A 19,093-nucleotide genomic window follows, 5' to 3' on the forward strand; every position below is an offset into this window, starting at 1 on the left:
TTGTCACAGTGCAGCCAGCCTCTGATCTCCGTAGAAATGCAAAGATGGCGGTAATGGCAGACTGCTTCATTGGCTGCTACCAGGATAGCGGGCATTCAACATCATGATGTACTAAGCATTGTCACACATCACTCACACATAGGCAGAGTGTGGTTCCTGTGCCTTCCCTCATTGACGTGGGGTCCAGCAGAGCCATGTGCATGTAGTTGATGGTACCATAGGGAATCCCACTATGTTAAGCCACATGCTCTCTCATCCTGCTTCTCCCTGCTGATCTACTCGCCTCTCCTGGCATTGATGGCCTCTCTGACCTCCTGGATGCAGTGATAGACAACATAATGGGAGATGTTCGATTACATTACATAGGATGACCTAAGAAATACAGCACAGAAACAGGCCATTCGGCCCAATTAATCCATGTCAGCGTTTACACTCTACTCAAGCCTCCTCCCATCCTTCCTCATCTAAATCTATCATTGTAACCCTCTATTCCCTTCTCCCTCTTATATTGTCCGCTCTCACCCGGAAAGATCCGGACTCAGAAAAGTTCAAAGCCACTGTGACCTTTATGGCCTTGGCAGCGATATCCTCGCCATGGTGCGAGTCTCCAGGTCACAGTGAGGAACATGGCATAGTGCTGTCATTTCCTCCATGTTGAACGTGAGTCACATCAGGCATTGCTCCTGAGTAAGGTGGAAGTAGAAATGCTTTTGAGAAACTCGTGGTGGGTAGATCCTCCTGCGGAGAGCCCTCCTCCACCTCCCTCTTCGCAGAGCCTCCCCTCTCTCTCTGCGCCCTTTGCTGCATTTCCTGCTCATGTTGCAGACCGAATGACACAGCCTCCATACCCCATGCGTCATTAGGCCACCAGATCCTGTTGGCTCCCTGAATGTATTCAGCAGCTCTCCAAAATTCCTCCAAACACAATTCACAGCACTTCCACTGACACTGCTTATGCAGAAGTAAGTCAAAAGTACCTCACTTGTAAGTTGGCGGCTGGCCCTTTAAATAACGTGAGTGGAGGATTCCTCGTGCTGCTGAACGCGTGTTCAGTTCAGAGTGATTAACAAAGGCATTCAGGTGACATGCGCAGAACAAGTTAGGGAAACGAGTGTCAAATAAGCCGGAATGGCTTCACAGCATGGCTGCCGTGCTGGCTGTCCTACTTTTAGGCCTTTGGGGTTTCCATACTGCCGGTACCAGCAGTGCTACAGAACCAGATTTCACGGCCATAATCTCAGCTGACAGTCCAGTGCAGTACTGAGGGACTGCTGCACTGTCAGAGGTGCCGTCTTTCAGGCGAGATGTTAAATCGAGCCCTGCCCTTTCAAGTAGGCATAAAAAGCATGATGCTTTTTTGTAATTTTCTTTTTAAATTCTTTTAAAATGTGTGGGCAAGTCCAGCATATATTTCCCATCCCTAATTGCCCTTGAGAAGGAGATGGTGAGCTGCCTTCTTGAACCGTTGTAGTCCATGTGGTGTAGCTACACAGTGCTGTTAGGGAGTTCTAGGATTTTGACCCAGTGACTGTGAAGGAACGGTGAGATAGTTCCAAGTCATGATAATGTGTGGCTTGGAGGGGAACTTGCAGGTGGCGGTGTTCCCAGGCATCTGCTGCCCTTGTCCGTCTAGGTGGTAGAGGTCGCGGGTTTGGAAGGTGCTGTTGAAGGAGCCTTGGTGAGTTCCTGCAGTGCATCTTGTAGATGGTACACACTGCTGCCACTGTGCATCAGTGGTGGGGGGAGTGAACGTTGAAGGTGGTGAATGGGATGCCAATCAAGCGGGCTGCTTTGTCTTGCATGATGTCGAGCTTCTTGAGTGTTGTTGGAGCTGCACCCATCCAGGCCAGTGGAGAGTATTCCATCACACTCCTGACTTGTGCCTTGCAGATGGTGGACAGGCTTTGGGGAGTTGAGAGTTGAGTCACTCACTGCAGAATTCCCAGCCTCTGAACTGCTTTTGCAGTATTTAAGTGGCTGGTCCAGTTAGGTTTCTGGTCTCGATGCTATTGCAAGAAGAACAGGGGAGTTCACCTGGTAGCTTATCGGCTGCCCTGTTTCCAACATTACAACAATGTCTGCACTTCAGAAGTCATTCATTGTCTGTAAGGCATTCTGGGGGCACCTTAAAGGCATGAGAGCTGATATATCTTTCTTACACGCTCAGAACAGAAGGCTGTCCAACGACCTTCCAGTGTGTGCAACGACATCCCTTTAAATGCAACAGCTTTATCAGTTTTCTAACGTGTTGTAAGATATTGACTGACTTTGTACTTGACCTGAGTGAGCAAAAAAATTAAAGTGAATTTGCAATGGGCAGCAAACTGATCTTGACCCTGCACTAAATACACATTGTACAACTTGATATTTATTTAACATCCACAGCTTTGCTTTCTGATGTTTCTGCTGATAATGGTTAAGCCGGAGTCTTGAACTTTGTTTCGGGTGCCGGTTTTTGATTGGAATAGTAATTATGGATGCCCCATCGAAATTATAACACTGTATAATACTCATAATATGAATATGTTGCATGTAAAGAGTATTTGACAACACTTTAGAGAAAGGGTATTTACTTACAGGTATCAGTAAGATGGGGGTGCCTGCTTCTCACAACAGAGTCCTTGGCAGGAGCCCAGAGAGAACAGGAGCCAGAGAGAACAGGAGCCCAGGGAAAACAGGAGCCCGGGGAGAACAGGAGCCCAGAGAGAACAGGAGCCCAGGGAGAACAGGAGCCCAGGGAGAACAGGAGCCCAGGGAAAACAGGAGCCCAGGGAGAACAGGAGCCCAGAGAGAACAGCAGCCCAGTGAGAACAGGAGCCCAGAGAGAACAGCAGCCCAGTGAGAACAGGAGCCCAGGGGGAACAGGAGCCAGAGAGAACAGGAGCCCAGAGAGAACAGGAGCCAGAGAGAACAGGAGCCCAGGGGGAACAGGAGACCAGAGAGAACAGGAGCCAGAGAGAACAGGAGCCAGAGGGAACAGGAGCCCAGGCGGAACAGGAGCCAGAGAGAATAGGAGCCCAGAGAGAACAGGAGCCCAAGGGGAAGAGGAGCCAGAGAGAACAGGAGCCCAGAAGGAACAGGAGACCAGAGAGAACAGGAGACCAGAGAGAACAGGAGCCCAGGGGGAACAGGAGCCCAGAGAGAACAGGAGACAGAGAGAACAGGAGCCCAGGGGGAACAGGAGACCAGAGAGAACAGGAGCACAGAGTGAACAGGAGCCCAGAGAGAACAGGAGACCAGAGAGAACAGGAGCCCAGAGAGAACAGGAGCCAGAGAGAATAGGAGCCCAGAGGGAACAGGAGCCAGAGAGAACAGGAGCCCAGAGAGAACAGGAGCCCAGAGAGAACAGGAGCCCAGGGGGAACAGGAGCCAGAGAGAACAGGAGCCCAGGGGGAACAGGAGCCAGAGAGAACAGGAGCCAGAGAGAACAGGAGCCCAGGCGGAACAGGAGCCCAGAGAGAACAGGAGCCCAGGGAGAACAGTAGACAGAGAGAACAGGAGCCCAGGGAGAACAGGAGCCCAGAGAGAACAGGAGCCCAGAGAGCACAGGAGCCCAGGGAGAACAGGAGCCCAGAGAGAACAGGAGCCAGAGAGAACAGGAGCCCAGGGGGAACAGGAGACCAGGGAGAACAGGAGCCCAGAGAGAACAGGAGCCCAGGGAGAACAGGAGCCCAGAGAGAACAGGAGACCAGAGAGAACAGGAGCCCAGGGGGAACAGGAGCCAGAGAGAACAGGAGCCAGAGTGAACAGGAGCCCAGGGGGAACAGGAGCCAGAGAGAACAGGAGCCCAGAGAGAACAGGAGCCCAGAGAGAACAGGAGCCCAGGGGGAACAGGAGCCAGAGAGAACAGGAGCCCAGGGGGAACAGGAGCCAGAGAGAACAGGAACCCAGAGGGAACAGGAGCCCAGAGAGAACAGGCGCCCAGGGGGAACAGGAGCCAGAGAGAATAGGAGCCAGAGAGAACAGGAGCCCAGGGGGAACAGGAGACCAGAGAGAACAGGAGCCAGAGAGAACAGGAGCCAGAGAGAACAGGAGCCCAAGGGGAACAGGAGCCAGAGAGAACAGGAGCCCAGGGAGAACAGGAGTCAGAGAGAACAGGAGTCAGAGAGAACAGGAGCCAGAGAGAACAGGAGCCCAGGGAGAACTGGAACCCAGGGGGAACAGGAGCCCAGAGAGAACAGGAGCGGCACAGTGGTGCAGTGGTTAGCACCGCAGCCTCACAGCTCCAGGGACCCGGGTTCAATTCTGGGTACTGCCTGTGTGGAGTTTGCAAGTTCTCCCTGTGACCATGTGGGTTTTCGCCGGGTGCTCCGGTTTCCTCCCACTGCCAAAGGCTTGCAGGTGATAGGTAAATTGGCCGTTGTAAATTGCCCCTAGTGTAGGTAGGTGGTAGGGAATATGGGATTACTGTAGGGTTAGTATAAATGGGTGGTTCTTGGTCGGCACAGACTCGGTGGGCCGAAGGGCCTGTTTCAGTGCTGTATCTCTAAAATAATAAAAATAAAGAACAGGAGCCCAGAGGGAACAGGATCCCAGAGAAATCTGGAGCACAAGGGAAGCAGAACATGGAGAGAGCACTAGGAAAACATGGGATTGGCAGGAGCAAGGTGGGAACAGAGCACACCTTCAGTTGCTGGTCATTCAATTCCTCTTGACCATGATATCCTGGGCCAATGCCCACCGCTCACTCACCCCTAAGACCAGTGTCACAGATCCCGTGGAAAGTCTCTGCAAACTCCCAGGAGTCCATAGATCCAGTGAGAACCATTGGTTCAGACAGAATATAATACATAGTAAAATTTCTCCCAAAACTGAATGCAACATTTATTAGTGTTTAATGTAGCAAAATGTTTGTAAACTATATGTACTGTGCTTGAGGTTTTAAGGATTTTGGAAGGAATGATTTGGGTAAATAGAGAGAAACTTTTCCTGCTGGTGGGGTCTAAGGGGGCGTAACCTTAAAATTGGAGCCAGGCCTTTCAGGACAGAACTGTCTCCCAGAAAAAAACAGTAGACGCTAGCTCAATTAATAATTCGAAATCTGAGATTGATCGATTTTTCCTAGCGAAGGATATTAAGGAACATGGAGCCAAAACTGGGCAGATAGAATTAGGATACAGATCAGCCATGATCTTATTGAATGGTGGAACAGGCTGGAGGGGCTGAATGGCCTCCTCCTGTAACTATGCTCATCCCTCTTATGTTCCAATTAATTCATAGGACTCTGTGAACTTACCCAGCGAGCAGTCAATTTGACAAATTGCTTGAAATGAGGAAGTCTAATGCAAAGCAGTCATTGAGCAGACCTTTCCATGTCTCAATGACAAAGTGCCCTTTAAAAATATCGGAATTTACATTCCTAGGCAATGTGATGTGATCATTTTTCATGGTGTTATCCATCTGGTACCCAAATCTGGAATGTTTCCTATGTAAATTACAGAAAACATTACATTTTGATCTTGCTGTGTACTGAAGGACATTGGTTATTTTTTATTCATTCATGGGATGTGGGCATTGCTGGCATTGATTACCCATCCCTAATTTCCCTTATGAAGGTGGTCGTGAGCCACCTTCTTGAACAGATGCAATCCGTATGGTATAGATACATCTACAGTGCTGTTAGGAAGGGAGTTCCAGGACTTTGATCCAGTGACAGTGAAGGAACAGCGATATAGTTCCAAGTCAGGATGATTGGAGGGGAACTTGCATGTGGTGGTGTTCCCATACAGCAGCTGTCCTTCTAGGTGGTAAAGGTCGCAGGTTTGGAAGGTGCTGTCTAAGGAGCTTTGGTGAGTTGTTGCAGTAGAATGCTGAGCACAGTTTTCCTGCTGCACTAAAGTCCCTGCTTTGGATGTACACATGGCTGAATTAGCACAATTCACATCTGGGGATGCATTTTAAGAGTCCGCCGCCAAAATAGGCAGCAGACAGTAAAAAATCCGTCCAGCCCGCAATTTCAAATGCGGGGACTCATTTGCACGGTCGCGTGCTGGCCCCCCCCACGATGACGTGGAAGGGGCGGGAGAGTTGCCGCAGGCAACGGCATCCAGCGCCGATGCCCCGGTGCCATTTTTAAAGGGCTTGCAGCCCTCAATCGACATTTTAAAATTAAAGGGACAGGTAAGTAGAATTTCCAGAAAACAGACTTTAATGAAATTTAAATGTATTCCCCCGCCACGCTCACTACTATGGCATTTCCAGACATTCGTCACCTTTTCCTCCCCGGAATTCAAATATTGACAATTTGACTTTTCCTCCACAAAATGTTTGGCAACTTTGCCCTTTACCCCTTCCCATCAACGCCCCCCCCCTCCAACGACCAATCCGCATCGATGTTACTCCGCTCCCCACCCTCCCCACAGGTGTTGCGCCACGTTTCCCCGAATGGGAATTCGAAGGCTCGGCTTTGTCGGCTACCCGAAAGACGATTGGTGCGGTGATTAAGGAGGCGGTGGAGCCCTCATTAAATCAAGTCTGTAAATTAGTTTACATAATTAAATGGGGGGTCCCGTCGCCAAGCGGCAGGGCGGCTGCCACAGGGCCTCGCCGCGGCGGCGATCGCAACAGGGCCTGCCGTCGTCAGGGCCGGTGGGGGGTCTCCGCCGGTGGGGGGTCTCCTTCATTGCCCCCCAGCCACCCTTCCTGACAGCAGAGGGGCTTTAAAATGCAGCCCCTGATCTCTATACACCTCACTGAACAAAATATAAAATACTGGGCATGTATTAAACCTACACTTTCTCACACAACTCGATGACTACACCACCACCAACTCACAGTTAAATAGTACTTTTAATGTAGCAAAACATCCCAAGGTACTTGAAAGGAGCATTATCAAACAGAATTTGACACTGAGCCAAATAAGGAGATTTGCATGCTTGGTCAAAGAGGTAGGTTTTAAAGAGCATTTTAAAGGAAGAGCGAGGTAGAGAGGCAGAGAGGTTTAGGGAGGGAATTTCAGAGCTTAGGGCCTCGACAACTGGAGGCACGGGCGCCAATGGTGGGGTGATGAAAATCCGGAAATGCTGGAAATACTCAGCAGATCTAGCAGCATCTCTGGAGAGAGAAACAGAGTTTATGTTTCAGGCTGATGGCATTTCAAATTTCAGATTTCCAGCGTCCACAGTATTTTGCCTTTGTGTTGTGATAAAAACATTCAGTCTGTGTCCCCAAGTCCTTGTTACATCCATTAATGGGAACAGCTTTTTCTTGTCTAACTTATCTAAGCCTGTTATAATCTGGTACACTTCTATTAACTCCTCTCAATCTCCTTTACACAAAGGAGAACAAACCCCAGCTTTTCTAACCTAACCTTGTAATTAAAATCCTCCATCCCTGGAACCATTCTGGTAAACCTCCTCTGCAGCTTCTCAATGACCCTCACATTCTTCCTGAAGTGTGGTGACCAGAACTGGATGCAATACTCTAGTTGGGGCCTAAGTAGAATTTTATAAAGGTTTCAGCATAACTTCCCTGCTTTTGTACTCAATGCCTCTATTTAGGAAGCCCAGTATCCCATATGCTTTACTAACCTTTCTCTCAATATGTCCTGCCACCTTCAAAGATCGATGCACATGCACCCCTAGGTCCCTCTGTCCCTGCACACTCTTTAGAACTGTGTCATTAAGTCTATATTGCCTCACCTTATCCCTGCTGCCAAAATGCATCACCTTACACTTGTCAGTATTAAATTCCATCTGCCACCTGTCTGCCCATTCTGCTAGTCTATCTAGGTCCTGTTGCAGGCAGTTCACATCATCCTCACTGTTTGCCACTCCTCCAAGTTTAGTATCATTGGCAAATAGTATCTTCTTCAAATAGTGCCATGGGATCTTTTATATCCGCATGAAAGGACAGACAGGGCCTCACTTTAACACTTTATCTGGATTACAGTACCCTTAACAGTGCAGCACTCCCTCAGTACTGCAGTGAGAGGGTCAGCCAAGAGGGTGTGCTCAAGTCTCTAGTGTGGGACACGAACCCCGACCTTCAGAGGCGAGAGAGTGTTACCCACCGAGACATGTCTGATACCTCGATGGAGGGAGGAGGTAATGCTTAGGCAGCCAGTATTGAATAACCAAAGGGAATAGGCAGGGCTGTTTTGAAGTGTAGTAACAGTTGCTATCAAAGCAACTTCAACAACCACTTTGAGCATGGCAAGATCCCAGAAATAGCAATGGGAAGAATGGCCAGTTTTTATGGCGCTGTTGTTTAAAGGATGAATATTAACAAGGGCACTAGGGAGAACTCCCTACTCTTCTTCCAATAGTGCCATGGGATCTTTGACAACCCCATGAACAAACTATGATATATTTCACAAAACCCTCAAATGAAAACAAAATTGGTGACAATTGATGGTGTCAATCATAGTCGTGAATGTGTAATGCATCTTCAGTAACAGTCAAATCGAGAAGTCAAAGTTAGTCATTCAGTACCAATAGAAGCTATTGTTATTGTCGATTCATCCTTTGCACTGCAGTTCCTTTATAACACAAATCTTAATTCATAAATTGCATGAACCTATTCAAAACTGATAGTGCTGTTACTTCACTCCCGAGGTCACTCAGTCATCACAAACCTGATGGCCAGCCTGAAAGAAAAAGAACTTCTGAGGTGGGTAGAAATCAGTTTAAGTGGCCAAAAGAGTCTTTATTTCACTAACTGATCTCCTGTGGCATTGCTCACAATGAGTCCAGAGATCTGACACCTGAAGTGCTAAGGCTTGGCTCAGTAGTGGCACTCTCACATTTGACCTACAGCTGGTTACATGTCACGATTCCATGCACACAGATCACCAGAAGCTAGTGCACAGGTTAATGGAAGATTGGTCTTTATTTCAAGGGGATTGGAATCCAAAAGTGAGGAAGTGATGCTTCAGTTGTATAGAACTTGGAGGAGGGGTTGGAGTGGGTAAAGCATCTATAAATCTTCTGGGCTGGGATGAGGCTAGCATGGTGGGGTGAGGTGTGTGGTGGGGGTCAGGGGGTGAGATGAATTTTGGAGTCATGGATTGGAGGGCTCGGAACCTGATGTGTGTTTGGAGGTATCTGAACAGGGGAGTTTTGGAGATCAATTGCCTGAACCTGCCAATGGTTATACGGGGTAAGTTATGTGCGATCCCCAGGCTTTCATGTAGTAATCAAGCAGACTTCGCAAATCACGCCACTCAGTCAGAACTCCATGAGTTGGAAAAATGTGCAGGACATGCAAACCTCCACAGACCTGCATTTCTGTTCTTCAATTGGCAAAATCACTAATTTGTAGGGTGTTAGAATGAAAGAACTTGCATTTACATTGCAACTTTTTATGACCTTAGGGCATCCGAAAACACTGCACAGCCAATAAAGTACTTTTGAATATTGCGTGCAATTCTGGCCGCCACACTACCAGAAGGACGTGGAGGCTTTGGAGAAGGTACAGAGGAGGTTTACCAGGATGTTGCCTGGTCTGGAGGGCATTAGCTATGAGGAGAGGTTGGAAAAACTCGGATTGTTTTCACCGGAACGACGGAGGTGGAGGGGCGACATGATAGAGGTTTACAAAGTTATGAGTGGCATGGACAGAGTGGATAGTCAGAAGCTTTTTCCCAGGGTGGAAGAGTCAGTTACTAGGGGACATAGGTTTAAGGTGCGAGGGGCAAAGTTCAGAGGGGATGTGTGAGGCAAGTTTTTTACACAGAGGGTGGTGAGTGCCTGGAACTTGCTGCCAGGGGAGGTGGTGGAAGCAGATACGATAGCGACGTTTAAGAGACATCTTGACAAATACATGAATAGGAAGGGAATAGAGGGATATGGGCCCCGGAAGTGCAGAAGGTGTTAGTTTCGGCAGGCATCAATATCAGCGCAGGCTTGGAGGGCCGAATGGCCTGTTCCTGTGCTGTACTGTTTTTTGTTCTTTGTTCTTTGAAGTGTAGTCACTGTTGTAATGTAAGAAACCTGGCAGCCAATTTACACACAGCAAGATCCCACAAACAGCAATGTGATAATGACCAGATAATCTAGTTTTGTGATGTTAGTTTAAGAATAAATATTGCTCAGAACACTGGGGAGAACTCCCCTGCTCTTTGTGGAAATAATGCCTTGGGATCTTTTACCTCCACTGGAGGGGACATAAAGAGCCTTGGTTTAATATCTCATCTGAGAGATGGTACCTCCAGCAGTGCAGCACTCCCTCAGTACTGCACTGGAGTGTCAGCCTAGAGTTTGTACTCAAGTCTCTGGAGTGGAACTTGAAACTATAATCTTTTGGCACAGAGTGCTATCCACTGAACCCTGGTGAAATCTCTTCCAGAAACAAGTCCAAGTGATCAATTGGCAGCTGCTCAGGATATCTTATCCACAGCTTATTCTTGTACATTTCTCCTATGGTGCTTTAAATTAATATTGCAAACAGCTCCAACTGTAGCATTCCCTCTCCAAAGCCAGTACAAATCTAAGCATGGAAATCACTAGACTTCCAAGATACTGAAATTATTCTTTACTCATCCTTTTTGTGCTTTCTGTTATGGTTAAGGTTTTTTTTTTCAACATCGAGTCTAGATGGGAGCATCCAATGTTTCCAACATTCTTACCGATAATTTACGTGGAAGGTGTTTAATCTGTCACAAGTTCCATTGATTTATTATCAAATAAATAGTCGACTACATGGTTAATCATTTAATTTCCACGGCTATTTCTGTCTGATCTTGTTGTTTTAATTGTGTATCCCACATCAATCACTCATTTCTATTGATTTAATTTTATGTTCTATTTCCTGTTTCTTTCTTTTAATACTTCACTCCCTTCCCACCCAAGTCATAACCCATTTAATATTGCCAGTCTGGCTGGCCAGTTTTGAGTACAGCTCCACTTTATTATGTTGCTGCAATGTCACAAGATGGTCACAGGCAAGACATGTTTTGGAGAGCATTAGCCAAACTGTTTAATGAATAATCCTCATGTTTGCACTTTCACCTTGACCCACGAGTACTTTGCAGAAGAGGTTTTGGTGAGTCCAGGGATGAGGGGCTGGGTAGAATGTCAATGTGAAACCATTCGAGGTACAGAGTCAACAAGAGTCATCATTTAGACTTGAGCTTCCCCTGAACAACAACATTTTATCAAAGAAGTGAATTTACAGTCTAGTTAGTGACAGTAGGTTCATATTTGTAAGTATGCATTTCTTAAAAATGTTTATCAACCTGTAGCTTTGCTGTTGGCAAGTTTATAGGAGGCCATTCTTTCTGGGTGGACAGTCTGTAAGGAATACTTCTGTTGAAAGTGCAGCCAGCTACCATCACACAATTAATTTAGCAGCATAAATGCCAATCAATGGAAAAGCCATGAAAAGTCTCTTTTAACATCATGCCACGTCTAAGATCCCTGCTGATCACTAAATTGAGAAGTGTCTGATGGAGAATGCTTGTAATTTGTGTGGATTTTTTTAAAGCAATACTATTTGATGTTTGTGAAATATTCTCCAGTATAAGGAATGCTTGAATGATTTCCTAATGGAGAATGAGAGATTAGTAAATGTTTTACTATTTTGAACTTTTTTTTTTACAAGTTGACAAAGCAGCAATAGACTTAGCTCTGCAAACTAATTATCTGAAATAAATGTTTTTGCATGTTACTTTTACAATGAGCTGGTGTAGCATTGAAATGCATTTTGAGGGCAGGGTTAGAAACTTTTGCATTAGTTAACTGTTCTTTCTCACTGCTAATGTAATGTTATTTCTCTTGAAATTGTTTGGCAGTGTGAAATCTGTACAATGTGCTCTGCTTCTGGTTATTGTCCCTGTGATTTTGTCCCTCAATTTTGGAAGATCTAATGCAGGTGGGAAGTATACAGTAAATGGCAGAACCCTTAGGAGTATTGACAGGCAGAGAGATCTGGGCGTACAGGTCCACAGGTCACTGAAAGTGGCAACGCAGGTGGATAAGGTAGTCAAGAAGGCATACGGCATGCTTGCCTTCATCAGTCGGGGCATAGAGTATAAAAATTGGCAAGTCATGCTGCAGCTGTATAGAACCTTAGTTAGGCCACACTTAGAATATTGCGTGCAATTCTGGTCGCCACACTACCAGAAGGACGTGGAGGCTTTGGAGAGGGTACAAAAGAGGTTTACCAGGATGTTGCCTGGTCTGGAGGGCATTAGCTATGAGGAGAGGTTGGAAAAACTCGGATTGTTTTCACCGGAACAACGGAGGTGGAGGGGCGACATGATAGAGGTTTACAAAGTTATGAGTGGCATGGACAGAGTGGATAGTCAGAAGCTTTTTCCCAGGGTGGAAGAGTCAGTTACTAGGGGACATAGGTTTAAGGTGCTAGGGGCAAAGTTTAGAGGGGATGTGCGAGGCATGTTCTTTACACAGAGGGTGGTGAGTGCCTGGAACTTGCTGCCAGGGGAGGTGGTGGAAGCAGATACAATAGCAACATTTAAGATGCATCTTGACAAATACATGAATAGGATCGGAATAGAGAGATACAGTCCCCGGAAGTGCAGAAGGTTTTAGTTTAGACAGGCATCAAAATCGGAGCAGGCTTGGAGGGCCGAATGGCCTGTTCCTGTGCTGTACTGTTCTTTGTTCTTTGTGATACCAAATATCAAGGTAGATACTGTAATAAGAGGCCACTGGACTATAAGTAATCATCAAAAGAATTAAAGGAGAGCTCAGAATAATCTCTACACCAAGGGTGATGAGAATGTGGAATTCTCAGCTACAAACCATTGCTGAGGGACAGTGCAGTGGTTAGCACCGCAGCCTCACAGCTCCAGCGACCCGGGTTCAGTTCTGGGTACTTACTGCCTGTGCTGAGTTTGCAAGTTCTCCCTGTGACTGCGTGGGTTTCCATCCGGTGCTCCAGGTTTCCTCCCACAGCCAAAGACTTGCAGGTTGATAGGTAAATTGGCCTTGTAAATTGCCCCTAGTGTAGGTCGGTGGTAGGAGAATGGTGGGGATGTGGTAGGGAATATGGGATTAATGTAGGATTAGTATAAATGGGTGGTTGTTGGTCAGCACAGACTCGGTGGGCTGAAGGGCCTGTTTCAGTTCTGTATCTCTAAATAAAAAAAATAAATACTGATGCGAATTAGATTGCTGATTCTAAAAGAGGAATATTAAAAGAAAGACTTGCATTCCTATAGCACCTTTCACAACCTCAAGATGTCCCAAAGGCTTCATAGCCAATGAAGTACTTTTGTAACATAGCTAACATGGCAGCCAATTTGCACACAGCAAGTGCCCACAAACAGCAATGTGATAATTCTCAGATATTCTGAATTAGTGATGTTGATTGAAGGATAAATGTTGGCCCAGGAGGAAAACTCCCCTGCTCTTCTTTGAAATAGTGCAATAGGATCATTTATGTCCACCTGAGAGGGTATTTGGGGCCTCAGTTTAACATCTCCTCGGAATTTTTTTTTTTATTCATTCACGGGATGTGGGCGTCGCTGGCCAGGTCAGCATTTATTGCCCATCCCTAATTGCCCTTGAGAAGGTGGTGATGAGCTGCCTTCTTGAACCGCTGCAGTCCATATGGGGTAGGTACACCCATAGTGCTGTTAGGGAGGGAGTTCCAGGATTTTGACCCAGCGACAGTGAAGGAACGGCGATACAGTTCCAAGTCAGGATGGTCTGTGACTTGGAGGGGAACTTGCAGGTGGTGGTGTTCCCATGTATTTGCTGCCCTTGTCCTTCTAATTGGTAGAGGTCGCGGGTTTGGAAGGTGCTGTCGAAGGAGCCTTGGTGCATTGTTGCAGTGCATCTTGTAGATGGTACACACTGCTGCCACTGTGCGTCGGTGGTGGAGGGAGTGAATGTTTGTAGATGGGGTGCCAATCAAGCGGGCCGCTTTGTCCTGGATGGTGTCGAGCTTCTTGAGTGTTGTTGGAGCTGCACCCATCCAGGCAAGTGGAGAGTATTCCATCACAGTACCTCCAAAAATGCAGCACTCCCTAAGCACTGCACTGAAAGGTCAGGTAGATTTTGTGCTCTAGTCACTGGAACAGGGCTTAAACTCTTTCCATTCTGACTCACAGGTGAGAATACCACTCACTGAGCCACTGGGCTGAAATCTAAGGGTTCAGGGAGCGAGTGAGATTAGACTGGATAGGATATTAAATGTTATGGGGAGTGAGCCAGAGAGTGGGTTTAGACTAGGTGGGATATTAAAGGGTACGGTGAGTGACAGAGAATGGGTTTAGACTGGGCGGGATATTAAAGGCAGAAAGTGCTGGAAATACTCAGCAGGTCTGGCAGCATCTGTGGAGAGAAAAGTAGAGTTAACATTTCAGGTCAGTGACCTTTCATCAGAACTGTTCTGATGAAAGGTCACAGAACCGAAATGTTAACTTTAAATGTTAAATTTCAGAGGACATGCGGGATCTGGTCATCCCATTGCCACAGCTTCTTATTAAGCCAGAATACGAGGGAGAAACTAACACAAACTGCACGAGGCTTTAAAGGAGCTTTTTACTTACTTGTTGCCCCACCCTCACTGTTAAACTGAAGGGAAAAATAAAGAAAATAGGCTTCACTCTGATGGAATTTCCACACGTTTAACTTGTAGATAATAAGAATCAAAATCCATGCCCATATGGCAATTTGTAATATATTCTGTTTTAATCTGTGGTTGTGCCTGTCTGCCTCTCCTAGTGGGTCAATTCATAAGTGTCTATGACCTTACAACACAGAAGGAGGCCATTCAGCCCATCGTCCCTGCATTAGCCCTTTGAAGAAATTGACCAATTTAGTCCCACACCCCAGCTTTCTCCTCGTAACCCTGGAAATTATTCCTCTTTAAGTACATGTCCAATTGCCTTTTGAAAGTTCTGATGGAATCTGATTCCACCACCCTTTCAGGTAGTGCGTTCTACATCTTAACAACCTTCTAGGTAAAGAAATTTCTCCTCATTTCCCCTCTCATTCTTTTGTCAATTATTTTAAATCTGTACAGCTACTGCTACTTCCGTATGAGGGGAAAAGATTATGATGGAATGTCTAGTTTGGATATCCATCCAATGGCCGCCTGAGATGTTGAGTGGAGAAATGAGGTGCCTCCCACAACACATTTTAGTGGGCAGGTTGATGTGATGTGTACCATGGTCTGGGACTTATGGTCACAATCGCACTTCAGCTCGTCCGTCATCTTCCACTTATGGAACAGGATGGAAGTATTGTCTGTGTCCTGTGTGGATTCGGTTGAGCGCTGTCCTCTGTCTTCAAGGGAGGTTGAAGCAGGGACCTGTGCTGTTGGGTCACTGATGAGGTGTTGGTTCTTTATGCTGCTTACTCCTTCCTATTCTGTCCATCTGAATAGTGGGCTGATATCAGCTGCGTGAATATTAGCTGCTGTTTCCCAGAAGTGCCCACAAGATTTGGAGCAATTTGATGCTGCGTTTTTCAAGTCTTTGTAAATAGGAATTCAATTTGTGACGTTTGGTTACACTTGTCAGAGGAAACAGTTTCTCCCTACTTGCTCTGCCAAAGCTCTTCATAATTCTGAATACCTCTATTAAATCTCCCTCTACTCTCAGGAGAATAATCTCATAAAACTGAAGTCTCTCATCCTTAGTATCATCCCTGTAAATCTTCTCTGTACTTTCTCCAAGGCCTTGCCATTCGTCCTAAAGTGTGGTGCCCGGAATTGTACACAATGCTCCAGCTGAGGCCTAAACAGTGACTTGTAAAGGTCGAGCACAGCTTCCTTGTTTTTGTATTCAATGCCTCTATTTACAAAATCAAGTATCCCATTTGCTTACTTAACCACCTTCTTAACTTGCCCTGGATTTGTTAATCACCAAAGATCTCATGGCACTATTAATGAAGTTTGCCTGGTGTCCTGGGCAATATTTCTCCCCAGCTCAACGCCACCGAAGCTAATTAACTGATCATTCATCTTATTATTGTTTGTGAGGACTCAGCACCTGGATAATCGATGACAGGTTTCCCTACATAACAGTTACTGTATTTTAAAAGTAAGTAATTGGATGTGAAGCAGTTTGGTTCATTTCTGGGACATGATATAGTGCTCAATAAATGCAAGTTCCTTCTTTATAAATACAACATTGCTATTTCTAAATACAAGTTCCTTTCTCTCATTCTCTCTCTTTATGTTTCTTTCTTTCTCACTATCTCCCCAGTCTCTTCCTCTTTCTTTTTCTCTCTCCCTATTACATTAATGGAAAACTACCTGCCACTCTCCCCTCTCTATGGCTGGATATGAATCACAAATGTGCACTGACAGCTACTTATCTGTGGCACTAACACCATACACTGCATTGACAGTTTCCTTTATCAGTGATAGAGAAGGGAATCTAATCTTTCTCTCTTGTTAAATGGCTTCCTTTTTGTGATAAATATGATAATCCTTATTGCTTTGGCTTTTCCCTATGCCATACATGGCTGTATAAGAACGGCAGGTGCAATATAATCCATTTGTCGATATGGGGAATAGACTCCCAGATAAAGCTGATAATTTACCTTATTGATTAATGTCTTTTAACAAGGGCTGAGTGAAAATCCCTGGTTAGCAGCAGAATTATAAAGATAAGCAGCGATAGAGATAATTGAATGCTTAGATCATGATGGTCCTCAGCCAATTAAATTCTGGCCATGATGTCAATAGGTAAATTAGCTGTTGTGGAATGTGAGTGTGTTGGGGAGGTGGTTTGGTACAGGATTGCTTTCCTCAGGAGATTAAATGGTTTGACGCAAGTCCACAGTAGGACTGTTTCTCTCCAAGCTGGTCCAACATCTAATCCTCCTCTGACTCCGACCCTCCATAAAACAGGCAAGTAAATGGAATTAAGATCAGTCATAATCTAATTGAATGACGGAATAGGTTAGAGAGGCTGAATGACCTCCCCCTGTTCCTGTGGTCCAAACTCCAAATGGTAGCACAGTTTTCAGCCCCTGGGACTCCTGTCCTAAAACAATCTGCCTCTGTCTCTACCTTTAAAAACGTACTCCATAACCATCTCTTCAAAGCTTTTGGCCATTACTCCTTTTAGTCTCACCATCTGTTTACACATGCCAATTTTCGAAGCATGTTTTAACACTAAAGTTTTCTATACAAGTTCAAGAATTTATTTGCATAGGTAACTTTTAAATACTGGAATTAGTGTTAAAATTCTACAGATTCAGAAAACGTCGCAATATATTACCAACACACGACCAAGAACAAAATTAAAATTTGGAGTGAACAATCACAATGGAAAAATGTCATTTATCAGCAGTAACTTTCTAATCCCCTTAATTATACTGCCAGTAAAACATTATTTGATGTTTTCAAGTTCTCAGAGAAACAGCTTATTTTATAAATAATTTACAGCTTTGAGTTGCTGTGCACCATTATATTAAACTTATGGATGCGCAGACCACTCGAAACAAAATCAAGCTATTTCTAGGAAGCTTTGTTGATATTGGCCGAATATGCCAGTAAAATATTTATTCGTTAATTAATTCATTGCTAATCCATCCGCTGAAATATGGGTTAAAATTAAAATAATACCATTTAGCTTCAAAATTGCAACATTGGTGGTCAGAGAATCAGTCATAACTTGAAGTCTATTTCTGTATCAATTCTGTGTTCATCCAAAACTGCTGTCCCTGTCCACACGCACCAAGACCCATCCACCCATTCATCACCCACGTGCTCGTTGATCTACATTGGCTCTCAGTTAAACAACATCTTGATTTTAAAATTTTCATCCTTGTTTTCAAATCCTTCAACGGCCTCACCTCTCCCTATCTCTGTAACCTCCTCCAGCCCCTCACCTCTCCCTATCTCTGTAACCTCCTCCAGCCCCTCACCTCTCCCTATCTCTGTAACCTCCTCCAGCCCCTCACCTCTCCCTATCTCTGTAACCTCCTCCAGCCCCTCACCTCTCCCTATCTCTGTAACCTCCTCCAGCCCCTCACCTCTCCCTATCTCTGTAACCTCCTCCAGCCCTCATCTCTCCCTATCTCTGTAACCTCCTCCAGCCCCTCGCCCCTCCCTATCTCTGTAACCTCCTCCAGCCCCTCACCTCTCCCTATCTCTGTAACCTCCTCCAGCCCCTCACCTCTCCCTATCTCTGTAACCTCCTCCAGCACCTCACTTCTCCCTATCTCTGTAACCTCCTCCAGCCCCTCACCTCTCCCTATCTCTGTAACCTCCTCCAGCCCCTCGCCCCTCCCTATCTCTGCAACCTCCTCCAGCCCCTCGCCCCTCCCTATCTCTGCAACCTCCTCCAGCCCCTCGCCTCTCCGTATCTCTGTAACCTCCTCCAGCCCCTCACCTCTCTATCTCTGTAACCTCCTCCAGCCCCTCACCTCTCCCTATCTCTGTAACCTCCTCCCGCCCCTCACCTCTCCCTATCTCTGTAACCTCCTCCAGCCCCTCACCTCTCCCTATCTCTGTAACCTCCTCCAGCCCCTCGCCCCTCCCTATCTCTGTAACCTCCTCCAGCCCCTCGCCCTTCCCTATCTCTGTAACCTCCTCCAGCCCCTCACCTCTCCCTATCTCTGTAACCTCCTCCAGCCCCTCACCTCTCCCTATCTCTGTAACCTCCTCCAGCCCCTCACCTCTCACTATCTCTGTAACCTCCTCCAGCCCCTCGCCCCTCTTTATCTCTGTAACCTCCTCCAGCCCCTCGCCCTTCCCTATCTCTGTAACCTCCTCCAGCCCCTCACCTCACCCTATCTCTGTAACCTCCTCCAGCCCCTCACCTCTCCCTATCTCTGTAACCTCCTCCAGCCCCTCACCTCTCCCTATCTCTGTAACCTCCTCCAGCCCCTCACCTCTCCCTATCTCTGTAACCTCCTCCAGCCCCTCGCCCCTCCCTATCTCTGTAACCTCCTCCAGCCCCTCGGCCTTCCCTATCTCTGTAACCTCCTCCAGCCCCTCACCTCTCCCTATCTCTGTAACCTCCTCCAGCCCCTCACCTCTCCCTATCTCTGTAACCTCCTCCAGCCCCTCACCTCTCCCTATCTCTGTAACCTCCTCCAGCCCCTCTCCCCTCCCTATCTCTGTAACCTCCTCCAGCCCCTCGCCCTTCCCTATCTCTGTAACCTCCTCCAGCCCCTCGCCCCTCCCTATCTCTGTAACCTCCTCCAGCCCCTCGCCCCTCCCT

General features: G+C 46.5%; 1 protein-coding gene across 6 annotated transcripts in view; it reads left to right on the plus strand.

Moving 5' to 3' along the window:
* Positions 1-19,093, plus strand: part of nr1h4 (nuclear receptor subfamily 1, group H, member 4) — a 110,879-nt gene that overhangs the window by 2,239 nt on the left and 89,547 nt on the right. For 2 of the 6 annotated variants that reach the window (XM_068050174.1, XM_068050180.1), the window contains exon 1: positions 10,993-11,143. The exons of 1 other annotated variant lie outside the window; for it this stretch is intronic. Coding sequence is in view for 3 of the 5 variants with exons in the window: in XM_068050177.1 (XP_067906278.1) it covers positions 10,921-10,983 (63 nt within the window). In the remaining 2 variants the exon portion in view is untranslated. 3 more of the 6 variants (XM_068050177.1, XM_068050176.1, XM_068050173.1) reach the window with 3 other exon arrangements.

The sequence above is a fragment of the Heterodontus francisci genome, chromosome 18 (genome assembly GCF_036365525.1).
Source record: "Heterodontus francisci isolate sHetFra1 chromosome 18, sHetFra1.hap1, whole genome shotgun sequence".
In the NCBI taxonomy this organism is placed as follows: Eukaryota; Metazoa; Chordata; class Chondrichthyes; order Heterodontiformes; family Heterodontidae; genus Heterodontus; species Heterodontus francisci.